At 38.4% G+C, this 18,008-nt stretch overlaps 2 protein-coding genes across 2 annotated transcripts in view; one reads left to right on the forward strand and one right to left on the reverse strand.

The window, feature by feature from the left end:
• The window catches only part of LOC134540302 (uncharacterized), a 394,175-nt gene that overhangs the window by 329,962 nt on the left and 46,205 nt on the right, over positions 1-18,008 (forward strand). The gene's annotated exons all lie outside the window — the stretch shown is intronic.
• Positions 13,493-17,603, reverse strand: LOC134540427 (uncharacterized). The gene is made up of 3 exons (XM_063383170.1): positions 17,525-17,603; positions 16,161-16,332; positions 13,493-15,101 (listed from the first exon to the last, which is right to left on the reverse strand). Exons 1-3 carry the CDS (start codon positions 17,587-17,589, stop codon positions 14,847-14,849), a joined length of 492 nt encoding a protein of 163 aa, XP_063239240.1. The 5' UTR covers positions 17,590-17,603; the 3' UTR covers positions 13,493-14,846.

Consider the following 18,008-nt stretch of genomic DNA (forward strand, 5'->3'; position numbering starts at 1 on the left):
TATGATTGCCAAACTAATCTACTTTTCAAAGAATAATTTCAAATTTAAGTCTTATCGTTCCATTAAATGTACGATACATTTAATCTTGGTTTTTTATTCATAGCCGTAATTAATTAGCTTATTAACTATTCAAGACTTCACGGTCAGTTCTGGGACATTCTGTATACGTCGTGCTACCTCAGAAGATAACCTCTTTGGTCGGGATTTTTTTTTTTTTTTTTTTTTTTCGTTCAAAGAAGCAGAGCTGTGTTTGGAAAATGTGCGTATATCTATAGAACGCTAAGCAACTTCTCAGTTCCCTAAAGGGGTTGGACTGTGTCATACAACAAATCACCCTACTGTTAAAACTATTTTATGCATTAAATTGTGTGCAAATGTTAAAATAAAAATTTTTATCGTATAATTTTAGATGGTATAGCTGCGTGGTTCAATTTTCGTATTCTGGTATTCCTGCTTTGGTTACTCTCTCGGTGAATTTTTTTCAACTAGGGATGGGCCAGCCAAATCCTAGAATCCTCAAATACCATCATATCATCAGTATTCGAAAGATTCGATATTTGAGGAAAAATATTCGAAGACAATTATTGGCGGGAATTTAGTGTATTAACAAAAATTAAACACTGATAAGTCAGAAGTATACTAGGCCTATTCTATTAGCATTCGCCAAGATATTGTACTTTTCATAAGATAAAATTAGAATATTTATTGATTACAGAATATTGGCAAGTGAAAAAAACTTTTAACACCTTAGTAACATTCTTAATTTCTTGTACCTTATTTTATTTGTGACCCTTTACACCTAGATTCGGATTCAAGGGGTTTATTCGAGGTAGACTTTCGGATTAGAATTTGAGATTCGGATTCGAGAAAAATCAGGTTCTGACCCATCACTAATTTTGAACGAAGTATTTTCGACAAATTAAATTGAAAAAAAAAAACTATTTTTACGTGAATTTGAAATAATTTTATTCGAATTCCCATTGAGACGTGCCTTAATATTTTCTGCCCTTAACTATAGGTTAAGTGGTTGACTCTTTCCTCATTGAAAGGTTTTAATAAGTCTATTTGAAGTTTTTGAAAGTGAAATGCCCTTTTCCAGCTCCGAAGCAGTTAACGGCCGGTCCTCAAACACTCGGATAAATTATTCCGAGAGGAAGATAGTTTGTAACCAAAATCCCCTTTCCCTCCCCCCCCCCCCCCCAATAAATTCCCCCCCGAAGTGGTAAACTCTGAAATCCCATCCTCTCTGGAGGAGGGAATCACAAGGTTATGGCATTAGAACACTGGCCAGGTGTGACCCATTACTTTGTCGCCGCAATACGCTTAAAGGGGAATTAAAGTTTGCACAAGTTCCGGGTCTCCGAACTTGGGGAAAACTTTCCGGGGATGAAAAGGAGGGCCATGGGTGAGCAGAATCAGGTAGTTCCTTTTTATTTCCTTCTTCATTTATTTCGGACTTTTAGAGAGAGAGAAGAGAAGTCAGAATTGAAAATAAATAATTCATGGCGATGCAAAGTGGGTCACGGGTGAGGTGAGAGGAAAAGGTAGATGGAGGGGGGTTGGGGGCCGAGGAATTCTCGGCAAGTCGTTCCGGTGGAGGCTGGGCTTCGCTGGACCGGAAAGATCTCACCAAACTGCAAGGGAGCTCGAGTGAAGACCAAGAGTCCGCTTCTCTCTGCCGGGAGATCTGCAGACACTTCGGGCGGATCAAGAGCAGCTGTGTTCTCTCTGGCTGTTGGCTCTTCGGCACTGCGAGATGCTCGCTTTCGTGCCTCGAGAGAAAGTAACAAGTCCGCACGTTTATTTTTGAAGCGAACACGTATTTTTAGAATTTGCTTCCGTAGTACACATGCTTGAATTCCAACCCATCCAGAAACGAATCCGGGGAAATTTTCCAGGTATCTATAGATGATAATTTTCTTGGCGTCACAATCGCTTCCCGCATGGAAAGACACCTTTTGAAAGAAAAAGAAAAGGGGGTTGTCTGTAAAGTCGGTTTACGGACGATAATTTTACGTGATAACGTCATAAGAAAACATTGATGAAAAATTACATACTTTTTTTTAATTTTCAAATATTATTTACAGTGTTTTTCAAAATTTAATTTAAATAATTTGTTTAAATATAATCACGAACATTTAATTTTAAAAAGCCCGCCTTAACCTGTTTGATATTATAGAAGATTTTTTTCGCACGGTGGTTGGCCGGTTCTTGCGCGCTCGGCTCAGGCGGGACGTGACAATTTTTCGTGCGTGCAGTCGGCGTTCATCGATTTCTAACACGTTATCACGTCGAAAATTCGCTGATTCATTTCGTGATGGATTGGAATCCAAAAGCATTCACCTGTCTGGTGCTTCAGCAAAAGAAGTGTCTAATCACAAGCAACCCGGGTAACAGGTCTCGCAAGTTAGTTAGCCAATGAGCTGGCGGCATTTGCTCCAAAATGTTGGTGGGATTTTTACTTAAATGCGTCTTTAAAATTAGTGGGAGGCAATTCAAAAAATCGAATGGTATCATAATCGGGAGGATACAGTTTGGTGTTGCAACTACATATCTATCATCTCCATCCAAAATTTAATTACACAACTGGATATCTAAAGGATCAAAGAATTCGTTACGCCAAGTGAAGGACTGTGACGCATCGCGCGCGGTGGATGGGGGAAGCGCCGCCATTTTGAGGTCATTTTGCTGCGTTTCAAGATTTTCATTTAGTATAACTTTTGACACGGAGAAGCTACGGCGTTCGTTTGAGTTTCAATCGTCAGCTCTCGTCAAAATCTATCGATTGCATGTTAAAACATTAGTGTAAAATAGTTACAGAGAATATATATATGATGTTAAAATAAAAAAATAGAGTATTTTATATTACCTGTTACGTACACATATTTACGTACAACACACGGCCGTGCCCTTTACACAGCCACACACCATTTTTTTCCCCTTCACTTTTCTACCACGTTGAGCGAAGCACTTGAATGCTCATTTCTTTTAAATAAAATAACATTTACAGGTGAATTCAGCATAATAACATTCACATACCCACTTTGCCAGTTTCCGCTAATCGGATAACTTTGACTGTTCATAGTTTCAAAAACTATTTACAAAGCTAACTTAGCAAGTTATTCGCTTAATGAGACATCTTTTTCAATTAACTTGCTAAGTTAGCATGGTAGTTAAATTTCGTTATATTTTCGTGAATGTACTTAATATTAATATAACGTTATTCATACAGGTATTATTTTATAAATACTTCTCTGAATTATTGAAGGAAAAAAGTGCTTACATATTTGTAGGAATGAAACTGAAATACTACCTCATCTTTCGTTTGAGAAACTCGTAATTAATATCTTCTTACACGTTTTTCTAAGTTCGTAAATTTTATTGATCCACGTATGATAACATTCTCATCAACCCTTTGTTTTCAGCCCACTTTACAAAATTCAATTAAAACTTAAACTTCAGAAAATTTATGAACACGTGGGGAAAAAAAGGATTTGGGCTCGTGATAAGTTGCTAAGGGAGGTGCGACATCGTCTAGAGTGTAAAAATATGCGTGTTTCTCTCGTTCTTGCCTCATTATAAATGCTCGCGCTTCTGGAAATATGTTCACGAAGGAAGAAGAGATTTTCTTTTTTTACTTTTTAATGACATTCAAACTGCTCGATGTTTCCTTTAAAAAAACCAATCATCTTCAATGCACGTTCTCTCTTCCTCTGTCATCGAGCTGTCAATTTTTTTTTTCCGTATTTTATCGTAGAATATAAGCGAAAAAAGTTGATCCTTACTTTTTAAAATTACAAAACTTTATCGTCATTTCAGGCCATGTCTGTGGTTATTGACATTTTCTTGCTGTAGGTTAGACCTTTTAAACTTGCAGTTTAATGATGGACGAATTTTTTGTTTTTAGTGTAATACAATGTAATTCGCTTAAATTATATTTTGCAATACATCGTTTTTTCTCTTATTTACTTACCAATCATTATTTAGTATTTTCTAGCGAAAGATTATACCAGATTTTATTAGTCTAATTGAAATATATATTTATTAATTAATAATATATTTAACATTTCTTATTTTAATGTGGGCTATTCTCTTAAATAATGTAGTTTTCAAGTGATTATTACTCTATGTTTTTAATATTATATTTTGTGCATCAAATTATACACCGTTTAACTATCGTCAAATGTTTCAAAAATATACGTACTCTCTTGAAGCTAGACGTTATGCCTTCGGTACATACTTTCATCATAAAGCGTTTTTTTAATATATGACTGTAAAGAAGTAAAAGAGTATACGTCTCTGATAGTTCCAAACTACAGTCACAGAAACAATGAGATATTTACCTCACCAATGTGATATAAATTGCTTATGCGTTGTGTGGCTAGTACATATTAACTGTAGTAAATCGTTCGATCATTTTATGAATCCCTATAAAATTAGTATTGATGACTTACTAATTCAGTTAGCCTACATGTAAAGAAATATTGTAATTCACTTGTAAAAATATAAATCAGTAATTTTCATAAATTATATTTTATGAGTAGTACATTTATCTTCAATTTAAATTTAATAGTGAATTCCTATGTGTTTATTTTTTAGTTATAGTATTTTCAATTTGTTTTGTATGATTTCTTGGAAAATCGCGTCTACACTTCACATTTGATTTTGATTTTGTTTCTTTGTTTTTCTTCTTCTTTTTTCCTTTTTTTTTTTTTTGTATTTGTTTTATATTTGTATAGCACCAGCCTATTTTGGACTAAGCTTTTGGTCGGTGCTTAGTGAATGTTTGAATGAAAAAATTATTTTACCTCGTATTATGAGACGACTTTTTTAATTGTTTTGTAATTTTGGATTTTATACCGATTTTCACTTGTATTCCGATGAACATTACTATTGTCTCACTTTGGGTCCTAGTAGGGTTCTGGAAGCATTTCACAATGACACCAGAATCAATGTCTCAAGTAAACGCGTTTCTTCGCTACACTAATCTATTAACTTTGCACTGAGATTATTCGTAACAATCACGCGCATGCGCCAACGCTGGTAAGATGACGTCACAGGCAAAAAAAATACTGCGCAACAAACACGTACGGAAATGATCTATCCGTAGGGCCATGCATTTTTCGCGAAAAGATTCCGAGATTAGCTGGAAGTTAAAACAGTGTAGCATCGTCTGTGTCTCGTGATTGGGTGAAGTTCTTCCAGGTGCATGTCGATTGTAACAACACCCATCACAGTGATTCAGTGCGGAAGCAAACACGTCCTGAGTGGCTCGGTCAAAACAAGGCAACGACTTCTCTCGCAGACGGCCGCCAATCACAAGGAAGAAACCTCTGGTGCGGGTATAGCTAGTTGCAATCTAACAGGCGTTCAGATTTTTTTCTCGAAAAATACCTTCCCCTATCTATCCGTTGTGATCTCAACCATTGTTTACGCATCATTAGGGGCAGGCATTTTTCGCGAATAAATCTGAACTCCTATTAGACTGAAACAGCTGTTGCTTCCTTGAGATTGGCGTCCGTCTGCGAGAGAAGTACTGTGATTGGTCTTGTAACAATCGACGTGGACGTGAAATAAACTCGCCCAATCACGAAACACCGACGATGCTACAGTGTTTCCACTTTCAGCTAGTCTCGGAATGTTTTCGCGAAATATGCATGCCCCAAGTTGTGAATCATATTTCAGCTGTCTTAAACCCACTAATTCATTCCTGGATTCCATTGAAGACATGAATCATAAAAGTTCTATTTTCAATGCATGTTTACGCGTGTATGTATGTAAGTTGAGTCTAGTGGAATTAATTCGAGAAATATTCGTGATTGCATCAGGAAATGTGAAATTCGCCCTGGTGATAGGAAGTAGAGGCGAGTATTCGCATGTTATCAACGCATGGTGCACATTCGAGAAATGAACGGAACGACGGCTCGGTGTCGTTCGTGCGTTGTTTTTCCGGGAGGTTTTGAAGGGTTCTGGTGACCCGTTCGCGCGCCTTCTGCGGGTATTTGCAAGTCAATCTGCGTCCGGGGGGGTGTTTGTTCTGCCAAGAGGATAGGAGGGGGGGGGGAAAGAAGAGATGTAATTCGCTCGTGAAAGGAGATGGGAAGGGTAGGTATCATACTCTCCCCTACCCCCTGAAACAGCCGTTTCATTTCATGCGAGCCTTGGTTAAATGTGCGCTGCATTTTAAAAGCTTCTGTTCTTGACAATGCCACACTCGTATACATTCTCCTCTTCAGGGAAAAACAAACGTAGCTCCAAACTTTGGAGGTGTTTAGTTTTATCGGAACAGACTATGCATTAATTGTTGGTTTTCATCCGAGTGGACAAAAATAATTTAATGCATTTTCACCACGTGAGTTTAAGCGTGTTGTGTTCAAAACAAATATCTAATAGATTAGCTTGTCAGCTTCGGTTCCTTTCAACACAACACAAGAGAGGTATCTAAATTTAATACATCAATTTACAAGCAATCTTTCACTTACATGGTATGTAAGATGTTAACTCACCTACCGTGTGACGCTACGGCGTATTTCACTTGTCTCGTTCAGGAAGAAACATACATCCTTCCTACTGCAAAAAACCAGTTTAATTAAAAGCGATGTTGAAGTTAAGTTTGTGATTTATTTTTAATTCTTCTTATAACTATGTAACTTACCTAATATTTAAATATGTGTTCTAAGCGAATGTTTTTTTTTTGTCACGTACCAATTTTTAAAAACGTTTAAGAGCTAGTTTGGCCGTTTGCATATATAAACAAACTGGGTGTACTAAAAGAAAAATATTATTTCACTAAATTCGTAAGTAGCTATCCGAAATGGCTCTCTCGTTGGCTTTAGTACGCTACAGTTCGTGTACGCGTGAGGTAAATTACTGTTTGACTTCCGTGTTCGTAACGGGAGATTGGTCAGGATAAGACAAAATTATCCTAGAGTTCCGAGTAATCGGAAATCTAAATGCTTTGTGTATAGATTTCTCACCGCGTCGGTGGCCTAAATAGTCTACAACGAGGCCATCTGAACGCCATTAAGTGGAACCATGGCTGGGAGCGTAGAGCAAGTATGGAGTAGAGAGCGCGCGCCGGCTACGCTATGGTTTCAACACTGAACGGGGTACGTTCTTTAAATGATCCGAGCAATGGGGAATTTTGATTCATTTCAGTATTTTTTGGACATACGCCATTGTCTGTTTGTGCCTGATGTACGGGAACAGATGTCAGTTCCCGAAACGTCGCAACTGTTTGTCATTGGAATCCTTCTATGTTCGTCAGTATCTATAAATTAATTGCTGAAATTCCAATTATTTTCGGCTTGACGTAGAGTTCTGAGACACTCTGTATACTAATTTCTAAACCATAAACATGACTGTCGGTGCTCATAAGCAAACACAGGGATCCAGCTGAAACAAATGTTTACTTAGGACACAAAACTCCAGGCGAATAAAAAATTATTCTACAGACCTCTTCAACGACTGCAAAGCATGAAAATCGACGATCATACGTTGCGGAACACTCGAATCAAACCAGTCACAGCATCGAATTTAATCGACGTATCGCCATCGATCAGGTTCAAGTATTCCCAAACTGTTTAGATCGCGGCTCCCTTAACCAATGGATTATTTTCGGTGGTGTACATAAAATGAACCAATAACATGTTCTTCCCGACAATTGCTAAAAATATATTTTATATATAATGTTACTTGTTTATCTTCATCGTTGTGGTTATATGTTTTACTGCGTTGTCCAGGTTTATTGTCTGCCTTCATTTGAATCTGTCTCGTCTTTGTTAGCCCACTGTGTTCATCTGTGTTGTAATATTGTTTTTCATCACTAAGTTCATTCAACGTACTTCTTGTGCTGTATGATTTTTAGAGGTTAAAATTATTTTTGTCCATCTGTCATCGTTGTGTTGTCCGTGATACTTGTTTAGTTCCATAGTTGGTTCCGTTTGTCCGACATCAGCTGATTCAGTCTTGTTTTCTGTACATTTTTGACGTGACAACGTCTAATAAATCGATGAACGCCGGCTGCACGCACGAAAAAGTGTCCCGTTACACACATTGATCCGTTACGCTGTGTCCCGTTACGCTCATTGTACGCTTGCGTCGCATCTATCTCTCTTCCACTCGACTGTTTATAAAGTGAAGTGAAAAGTTAATGTGGTTATCATTGCTTATTACAACAACAATTTCGGCCATAAAGGTTAATTATTCTTGCATTTTTTAAAACCTGATTACTAGTATAATTTCAAGTATTTATTCTTTTATTATTAAAATAAAAATGATTCAATTTTATTCATAAAAGTAGGCAATCATTTCATCAATGTTTTGTTATGACGTTGTCACGTTAAACTATCGTCCGTAAACCGACTTTACAGACAACCAATTTTTTTTATCTTCATAATATTTTTTTCGGAATTTTTTCCATGACAAACAGTGCAAAACTGCAACGGCGTGTTTCGTATTGTAAGCAATTATCTGAGAACACGTGAAAGTTGTTCGTCACCGAGTTTAGATGTCTACACATCTCTGGCGAGTGCTGAGAGACTCGCTTACATATTTTTTGACGCGATAACGTTTTATAAATCGATGAACGCCGGCTGCACGCACGGAAAATTGTCACGTTCCGCCTGAGCCGAGCGTGCGAGAACCGGCCAACCCACCGTGCGAGAAAATCTATAATATCAAACAGGTTAAGGCGGGCTTTTTAACTAATGGTTCGTGATTATATTTAAACAAATTATTTAAATTAAATTTGCAAAAACTTTAAATAATATTTGAAAATTAAAAAAGTATGAAATATTCATCCATTTTTTCTTATGACTAGAGACCTGTAAAACTCGCGGATTCATTTCGCGATAGGATAGAGTCCAAATACTTTTGACATTATTTTGCTTCAGTGATTGGGCCACAGTTTATCTGAAGGACCTCTGGGCCAATGAATATTCTTTAACAGAAGAATTAGCGAATCACGATCATTCCAGTCAACAGGTGTTACGAGTCGGTAACCAATCAGCAGATGTAATTTGCACGAGTGCTTAGAGGATCATGGAGTCTGTCTATCCTTCAGGGATTTGAAATCGCGAATTTTACAGGTCTCTACTTATGACGTTACCACGTAAAAATTATCGTCCGTAAACCGACTTTACAGACAACCGCCCCCTTTTCTTAATGTGGTTTGAGGTGGCGGGTCTAATCTGCGAGGGGTCAGATTGCGCTGACGTGGTCCATGCAGCCGGCCGCATTTGCATCACCGGGTCACGCCACAATAGTCCCCGGGAGATTGGCCCGTGCATGCCCCGAGGGGAAGGGGGGGGGGACAAGCATATGCAATGCATGACGGTGAATGACGTCATCACCGTGGCCGGCTGTCCCCCGGGGCAGTCGGTGGAAGGGGGAGGGGGGAGTAAGACGTGTCCCTTCAGCAGGAACCACAGCTGGATCTCATGGTGAGTGATCAGGGGGGAAACATGACCAAGGTTAATAATATACCTGGGCGTAAAAGGTTCGTTACCACAACGCAGAAATACCATAACGCCGAATGTCTTAATTGACCACAACGCCGACAGCTAGAAAACTGCTGTGTACCACAACGCCGAAATAGCAACTGAATGAAATTGTGTGTGTTTCTTAAATGTACCTAAACGCCGAAATACCACAATCAAACATGACCTTACCTAACCTAACCTAACCTAGCGTAATATAACCTAACCTAACTTAACCTAGCCTATCCTAGCCTAACCTAACCTAGCCTAACCTAACCTAGTCTAACCTAACCTAGTATAACCTAACCTACAGTCTAACCTAACCTAGTCTAACCTAACCTAACCTAACCTTTGTGGCAGTCCTGCAGTGACATTTTTCGGCGTTAGTGTATTTCGGCGTTGTGGTAATTCGGCGTTGTGGTGCGTCCCAGGCGTAGAACCCCGTGAGTTGTGAGGTTGGGGGGGGGGGGGGGGGGGAACTCCCACTGGAGTTAGGAAACCCCACACTGATGGGAGACCTGCCTACACTTGCAAAATGATGACCGTGAAACAAGGGTTTGCTTAGCGTAAACGTCAAAACTAGATACGTTTTATGGAAACATTTCTGTAACTTCTCCGATTCATCTACTTTTCAAAGTTTTTTTGTCGTGACAACGTCTAATAAATCGATGAAAGCCGGCTGCACGCACGAAAAAGTGTCCCGTTACGCACATTGTTCCGTTACGCTGTGTCCCGTTACGCGGTGTCCCGTTACGCTCATTTTTCCGTTACGAGTGCAGTAATAATAGGTTATGTTACAATTGACTAAAAAATTATGGTGATTCATATAATTGATGATAGATATTTGATTACAGTTTATTTATATGAAAACTTGTTCATAATTATGTATAAACTTTATAGATAACGCCAGTTTTGAAAATTAATTACAAGTCATCTACACGTGAACTGTTTCGTCGACTGTTTATAAAGTGAAGTGAAAAGTTGATGTGGTTTTCATTGCTTATTACAACAACAATTTCGGCAATAAAGGTTAATTATTCTTGCATTTTAAAAATCTGATTACTAGTAGATATAATATCAAATATTTATTCTTTTATTATTATAAAAAAAATGATTCAATTTTATTCATAAAAGTATGCAAACATTTCATCAATGTTTTTCTATGACGTTGTCACGTTAAACTATCGTCCGTAAACCGACTTTACAGACAACCAATTTTTTTTTTCAAGTTTTCTGCTTATTGTATGCACGTAGGCCGAAAAAAAGGGCAGTATACAACATACAAGCGCCCTATCCAGAAGTAATGTGTGTCGGTTTAAAAGCCACGCCCAGAACTCTCGGACCAATCACACGGATTTCCCGCTTATGGTTACGAATAAAAAAAAAGTATTTTATTATTGACGAATTTGGCGCAAGGGAAAAAATTTCGACCTTTTGGGTACGCTGGTGATTTTTTTATGAGTTCCGTGTTCGGCGGAATGACTATATACTTATTACCTCTCCTCGGTAAACGTTTAATTTATTATGGTGTATCTACGTGGAAAAAAAATTTGTGTACTTTTACGCAACCTTTTTGGCACGCACAAATATTCGCATTCTAAACTGCCGATATACGTTAAATGTGAATTTCACATGTTCGTAGCTATTTTGCTGACAGTGATCTTCGTGAATTAAAGGCGCAAATATTCTAGGGAAATTGGTCTTTGTTCTTCGACGTTTGCCAATGCTGTTTCCCCGAATCCACAATCACGTCGGCAAGCGAATTGATTTTGGTTCTCAGTCATCCGCCGATGGGTGTGGAGGAGTTTGAGGGGGGGAGGGGGCGTGGGGAATGTTGGTACAGGTGTGTGATGGTGGGAAGAGTAGGTTGGGGGGGGGGAGAAATCCATTGGAGCAGCCATCTGTACTCTCTCGCATCCGGAGTTGCACAAAGGCACGCGCGTGTACGCCTACAGTGGGCCTCAAGCCGACATTCTCCCTCTCTCTCTTCCACTGTCCCTCTGTCTCTCTCTCCTACTCTTTCTCTCTCTCTCTTATGTTATCTCTTCCGGCTTTCCGCGGTTGCGTCCCTGTTCCCGTGACGTCACCCCATCGCATGATTGAATTAACAATAGTAATCAGCTAATTAATGAATAAGGGACGTGACCCAAAACAAAACTTAAAGGGAATCACCACTCAACTGCGAAATAAAATTTAAAAAAAAAAAATGTTTCTCAAAAATTTAATTTAAGGAGAATTTAGGGGGGAAATGGGCCACTAATGATGTCGGGCCCTTTACCCAACAGAGCGCTATTATACATTTCAGCAACGCTGCGATGAATAAAGAAAAAATTTCCCCATCGGGAAATCCGTCGCGTCCGCCATTTTTTGTCGCCCTGACGTCAAAGATATGTCGAACGTGATTGGTGGGAAATCCTCGGGTCGCAGCCATCATGCTACTGCGATTCCAGCACAAGTATTTGAATAGAAATAAAAAAAATTGAACTCGCTTACGCCCATGTATGAAAGAAGTTAAGCTAGCCAATACAACGCCGAGATTAACTATGGAAAATTAAAAAAAAAAAAATCATCGTGCCTTTGTTTCTTTCCGCTTTACGATAATGATAAGGTTTTTATCGTTCTGGCCTTCGACGCTGGTGTGGATTGAAACGGTAAAAAATTCGGGGGGGGGGAAAAAGAGCTTCACTTGGGTATTTAAGCTGCTTGGTGGTTGGATTTGGGGGGGAGGGAGCGAAGCGCTCACAAATTTCGGAAAAGCGGGCGACTGAGAACGAGGAACGGGGATTGTTCTCCGAAAACAAAAGACGGCGATGTGGAGAGAGTGTTCCGTTTCGCTCGGCTCTCCCATGTTGGTTCAGGAAGTGAAGTTTCGAAAGAAAAAAAACTTTAACAGTTGAACAGAGAGGTTACGGCGTGACTCTTTCTCTCTCTCTCTCCCTCTCTCTCTCTCTCTCTCTCTCTCTCGCGAGGAAAGATTTCCCTTTCGGATCCGCTAGATGTACGCGAACCCCAACTGAAACTCTTCTATTTCATTTTATTTTTTAAAAATTGTATAAACATTTATGTATATCCTTTCCACCACCAACCCCTTTTTTCCCCTCTCATCTTCCTCATTTCGGTAGTGCCACGGTGCTAAACCGGAAAATACCAGTGGAATTTTACTGCAGTGGTTCCCCCGCTTCGCTCCCGATTGTAGCTCGCACAAAGAACTTCTTCAGCCCGGTCCTCGCGGAAGATATTGAAGAGCCCTTTCGTCGGTCCACATGCCAGCGAGAGGGTCCTTCTCTTTATGTTTTGAGAGATCGGGAATATAAACCGCCGAACTCTTTCTCTCTCTCTCTCTCTCTCTGTCTCTCTCTCTCTTTCTCTATCTTCGGAATTAAGCGTATTGCCGATATGCGTTCTCTCGAAACAAAGGGGGAAAAAATCAATACCCAATATGTCCAGTATAAAAAAAAACACAGGACTGTATGTCCCGTTTCAGATCATTATTTTATATTTAACGTTTAACACTGTTAAACATGTGGATTTTATGAATGGCCGAACTTCAACAAAATGGCAAAAAAAAAAATGTATACGGTGCATACTTACTTTTATAATTAGCTGACACGGTTGAACATTTAACTTTTTTTGTGCAGCATGGATGAGGAGAACCAAATGGAATAAATAAATTAATTTTAATTTTTAAAAGGCAATGCTAGTGACTACTGCGTGGCATGGTACGAAATTATTTCAGCAAAATGCATATAATATTATTAGAGTTTTAAAATCATATTAAAAAATCTGATGATTTTAAATGGCCAAGTAATTTTTTTCCCAGAAAAAATTGAACCATATCACGTAACAGCTAGTAAAATTGACTTCAAAACTCAAAAGTTCCAGTTATATTATTTTAGCTAATAACTCATGGCTTCGCTCGCACAATTTATGAGTATTGCTAAAATCTTACCATTAAAAAATTTCTGTGATTAATTCCAAACATTTTTACTGAATAAAGATACAAAAAAAAGTTGTCCGATTCATAAAATATTTATTTCATAACATTACTGTTTAAGAAACATATTTTTGGAGTAACAATGCGTATGCCCTCTTTCGTTCAGGATAGATTTACTATATGATTTTAAATATTCTGTTCCAGTGTTTATCATGAACCAATCAATTCCAGAGTTACACCTCATAACCAATTACCAAGAACACAACTAGAAACCCACAGTTTTTCGTTCAGTGATGCTTTAATTTACTTGTAACTATTGAAAATGTTTTAAAAACCGTGTTTTACCGAATGTATTCAACAAGACTCAGAACTACATGTTTTTATACTTCAGTTTGTAATTAAACTGAGCAAGGAAAAACATAGTTTTAAGCGTGTATTAATATGATACAAATTTCGATCCAAAATAACTTAAAACGAAAAAGGATGCGCCTAAAAATTAAAAGAACGTGGTTTTAGGTGTGTGTTTAGATTAAAATAATTTTTGGTCGAACATATCCTGAAACTCAAATGGCGTATAATAAGTTAGTTTTTTCATTAAAAATGATGCTAGAGATAACCTAAAACTTTATCTGGATGCACGTTAAAATTCATAGTGCGTGGTATAAAGTGTGTATTTATATGAAAAAATTATGTTCGAACATAACCTTAAACGAAAAAGTATGATGCGCCTAAAAATTCTAAGATCGTGGTATTATGTGTGTATTAAGATGGAAAAAAAATATTTGGTCGAAATCAACCAATAAAAAAACAGGATGCACCCCAAATGCGTGGTATTAAATGTGAATTTATATGGCAGTATATTATGGTCGAACAGAACCTCTAACTAAACAGGATGCGCCCTTAAAGTGTGGTTATTAAGTGTGTTTATATTACTAAAATGTTTGTTAACATAACCTCAAACAAAACAGGATGTTCCCTAAAAGCGTGGTATTAAGTGTGTGATTATATGCCGAAAATGTAGGTCGAACATAACCTCAAACTAAACAGAATACGCCTTTAAAGTGTGGTTATTAATTGAATTTATATGACAAAAATGTTGGTCAAACATAACCTAAAACTAAACAGTATGCGCCCTAAAGTGTGGTCGATTAAGTGTGTTTATACGACAAAAACCTTGGTTGAACATAACCTCAAACTAAACATGATGCGCCTTTAAAGTGTGCTTATTAATTGTGTTTATATGACGAAAATGTTGGTCGAACATAACCTCAAACGAAACAGGATGTTCCCTAACAGCGTGTTATCAAATGTGTGATTATATGACGCAAAATGTCGGTCGAACATAACCTCAACCTAATCAGAACGCGCCAAAACAATTCAAAACCAAGCGACGGTTTGGAAGCGGCGCGACGTTGTGTGGTCTCGGGACGAAGTCAGGTCTTCTTCCCGGGGTCTCTGGGGTTCCTCCTCGCCTCAGCGAGCGCCGCGGGCGTCATGTAGCGCCGCTGGTGCGGCGGCCAGAACTCTTCCGCCGCGATGTCGTAGACCGTGGTGGACGGGAGAGCCCGCAGCGGATCCGGTTCCACCTCCACCACCACTTCGGGCTCGTCCGCCCGGCCCGCTTCGGCAATCTCCGCCTCGGCGCCCGGGGCGGCATCTTCCGGCGGCCCGATGTACATGCAGCACGCCTGCGTTCACACCGCTATCTTAGCCCTAGTATACCAGAGCGTGTTCAAACCGAAAACCTAGTAGCGTAACCAAATTGGCAACCGTTTTAATGAACGGTTTGGGAAGTCGGTTTACGGACGATAATTTTACGTGATAACGTCATAAGAAAATATTGATGAAATATTGCATACTTTTTAATTTTCAAATATTATTTACAGTTTTTTGCAAATTTAGTTTAAATAATTTGTTTAAATATAATCACGAAAAATTAGTTATAGAAATAAACTGAAATCAAATCAGTGTCAATAAATTGTTAATTTGAAATGATGAAATTGGACAGATAAATCAAATTTTTTAAATTTGCTGCTTGGATATTATAGAAGATTTTTCTCGCACGGTGATTGGTCGGTTCTTGCACGCACGTCTCAGGCGGGAACGTGACAATGAGTCATGCTTTTTTTTTTCGTGCGTGCAGCCGGCGTTCATCGATTCATAAGACGTTATCACGTCCAAAAAAAAAAATTGTTTCTGTTCGTTAATATACCACGATTATTCTTGTGTATCCGTGTAAAATTTTACGAAGATAGTCTTAAATTTACGGGGGGTTTGGGGGGAGGGAAAACTCTGGATAACTTATATATTTAATCATGGATTCTCTGTAAATATGAGGTTTAACATCTGTCCCGTTGGCAGCTGTGGCTCTGACCAGGGGCATGCCTAAGGGGGGGGGGGGGACGAGCCGGACCGGACCCCCTCCCCCCCCTCCCAGGGCTAAAAATATTTTAATATTAAATTCATAAAATGAAAAAAAAAAATAGTTAGTATGATATTGAAATAAATTCAATGACACAAGCATAAATGTTTAATTAAACAGTATTTTTAGATTGCCTAAATCAGCAATATTGAACACGTATTTTTCAATATTTTCCCGGGGGAGGACCCCAGGACCCCCCGCCTAGTTGCGGGGTATTCCATACCCCCCAGGCCCCCCGGAAAGGCCCTAGCCTTATGCCTGACAAACACCCCCCCCCCCCCCCCCCACCCAGAGCAAAATCCTGGGCACGCCACTGGCTCTGTACCTGCACGCAGCCGCACACCGAGTCCAGCTTGTAGATGTCCTTGAGACGCTTCATGGCGGCCGTGTTCATGAGGCTGCCGTCGTGCCCGCACTTCTCGCACACCCTGTACATCTCGTGGTGGTGGAGGGGGACCCGCCTCCAGAACACCAGCCTGCTCCAGAAGGACTCCATCCTGCGGCGGGAGGACCCAGCCCGGTCGTAAACTTAAACAATTGGTTGTCTGTGAAGTCGGTTTACGGACGATAGTTTTAACGTTACAACGTCATAACAAAAAAAAAATTGATTAAATGATTGCATACTTTTATGAATAAAATTGAATCATTTTTGTTTTAATAATAAAATAATAAATACTTGAAATTATACTATTAATCAGATTTTTAAAATGCAAGAATAATTAACCGTTATTGCCGAAATTGTTGTTGTAATAAGCAATTAAAACCACATTAACTTTTCACTTCACTTTATAAACTGTCGAGTGGAAGAGAGATATATGCGGCGCAAGCGTACAATAAGCGTAACGGGACACAGCGTAACGGAACAATGTGCGTAACGGGACACTTTTTCGTACGTGCAGCCGGCGTACATCGATTTATTAGACGTTTTCACGTCAAAAAAAAAGTATAAAATATTTATTATCGTTGCTGAGGAATTACCAATTTAAGATGTGGCTATCCTGACCCAACCAAAAGTTCACACGTTTTCACGGTATTTTTAATGTTGCTATACTAACCCCACCAACCTTCAACAATATTTAAAGGTAGCTGTGGTGGCGTTGTTACGTAAGTACCTAAAAATTTTTATACTGGGTGGAAAAAAAATTCTCAGTTTTGTAAATCCGACTCTATGCAAAGTTAATAATGTTCGCAGGCTTTTACGGCCATTGTCTGGAGAAGCTTGGATTCTGGGTTGTAGCCGCGTGCTTGGCGCCTACTGCGTACTTTTGGCTTTATTACCTACTCAATATACATTTTTTTTAAAACATTTTGGGGCAATAAATAAGATGGATTATAGATTAGAATTGTTAATTTTTAAATTACTGCATTTGGCTGATTCGTGATAAAATTTGATTTTTTTTTTTTTTTTTTGAAAATTCAATTTAGTAAATTGGAATGTTCGCGGATTTTCTGTAAAAAAAAAAATTAAAAATTCCAAATAATTTGAATTTTGCTCACGTTCCTCAATTTATTCTAAATACATTGTTTGCAAATTCCTATCGGTTTCTGAGAAATTCCTGTTTTTAGTTTACGTGCAGTGGCTGGGATACTATATATCACTTAAATTTAAAAATAATTACAGAATTAAGCATTTGTAAATACGAAGTAAATCAAAACAGATGGTTACTTGCGCTACAGTAAAATTCTTACCTTAGTGTTACGTTGCTTTTCGATCGAATTTTTATGTAAACAATAGATAATATAAATACCTTCATCACTGACTCACTAACTCTGTAACGCTATACGAATTCTGTTTTCATGCTCTTACAGTGTAACATTTTAATTTCTCTTTGCTAACCTCATCCTCCTTGCATTGCTGCTGAGACAAATATTTTTTTATTTCATATATATCAGAAATAATTATCATTTAAACAGTATTAAAAGAAATCGGATACATCATAATGTTGTGTATATTAATTGAAAGTGTTTGATGTATTCATCAATTTTTACTGGTGCTTTAGGTGCCTTACAACTAACTAGTTTGGTATAGTCTCTCTTCATACATAGAGAATATGAATGATACAAAATAAGCTTTATTTTATTTTTCTCTGGTAAGCGTTGCGTGAACAAGGTGGAGTAAATGCATAGCACAATAGTTAATTTGTTTCCCACCACTGAGTAGCGCAGTGAAGTA

The sequence above is a fragment of the Bacillus rossius genome, chromosome 16, assembly GCF_032445375.1.
Source record: "Bacillus rossius redtenbacheri isolate Brsri chromosome 16, Brsri_v3, whole genome shotgun sequence".
NCBI lineage: Eukaryota > Metazoa > Arthropoda > Insecta > Phasmatodea > Bacillidae > Bacillus > Bacillus rossius.

Bases quoted from the DNA above. Each gene is read 5' to 3' on its own strand.
- LOC134540427 (XM_063383170.1), bottom strand. From the start codon at position 17,589: ATGAAGGTATTTATATTATCTATTGTTTACATAAAAATTCGATCGAAA. The intron at 16,333-17,524 runs GTAAGAATTTTA...CTCCCGCCGCAG, and splicing joins AAAAGCAACGTAACACTAAG to GATGGAGTCCTTCTGGAGCA. The intron at 15,102-16,160 runs GTACAGAGCCAG...GTGTGAACGCAG, and splicing joins CGGTGTGCGGCTGCGTGCAG to GCGTGCTGCATGTACATCGG.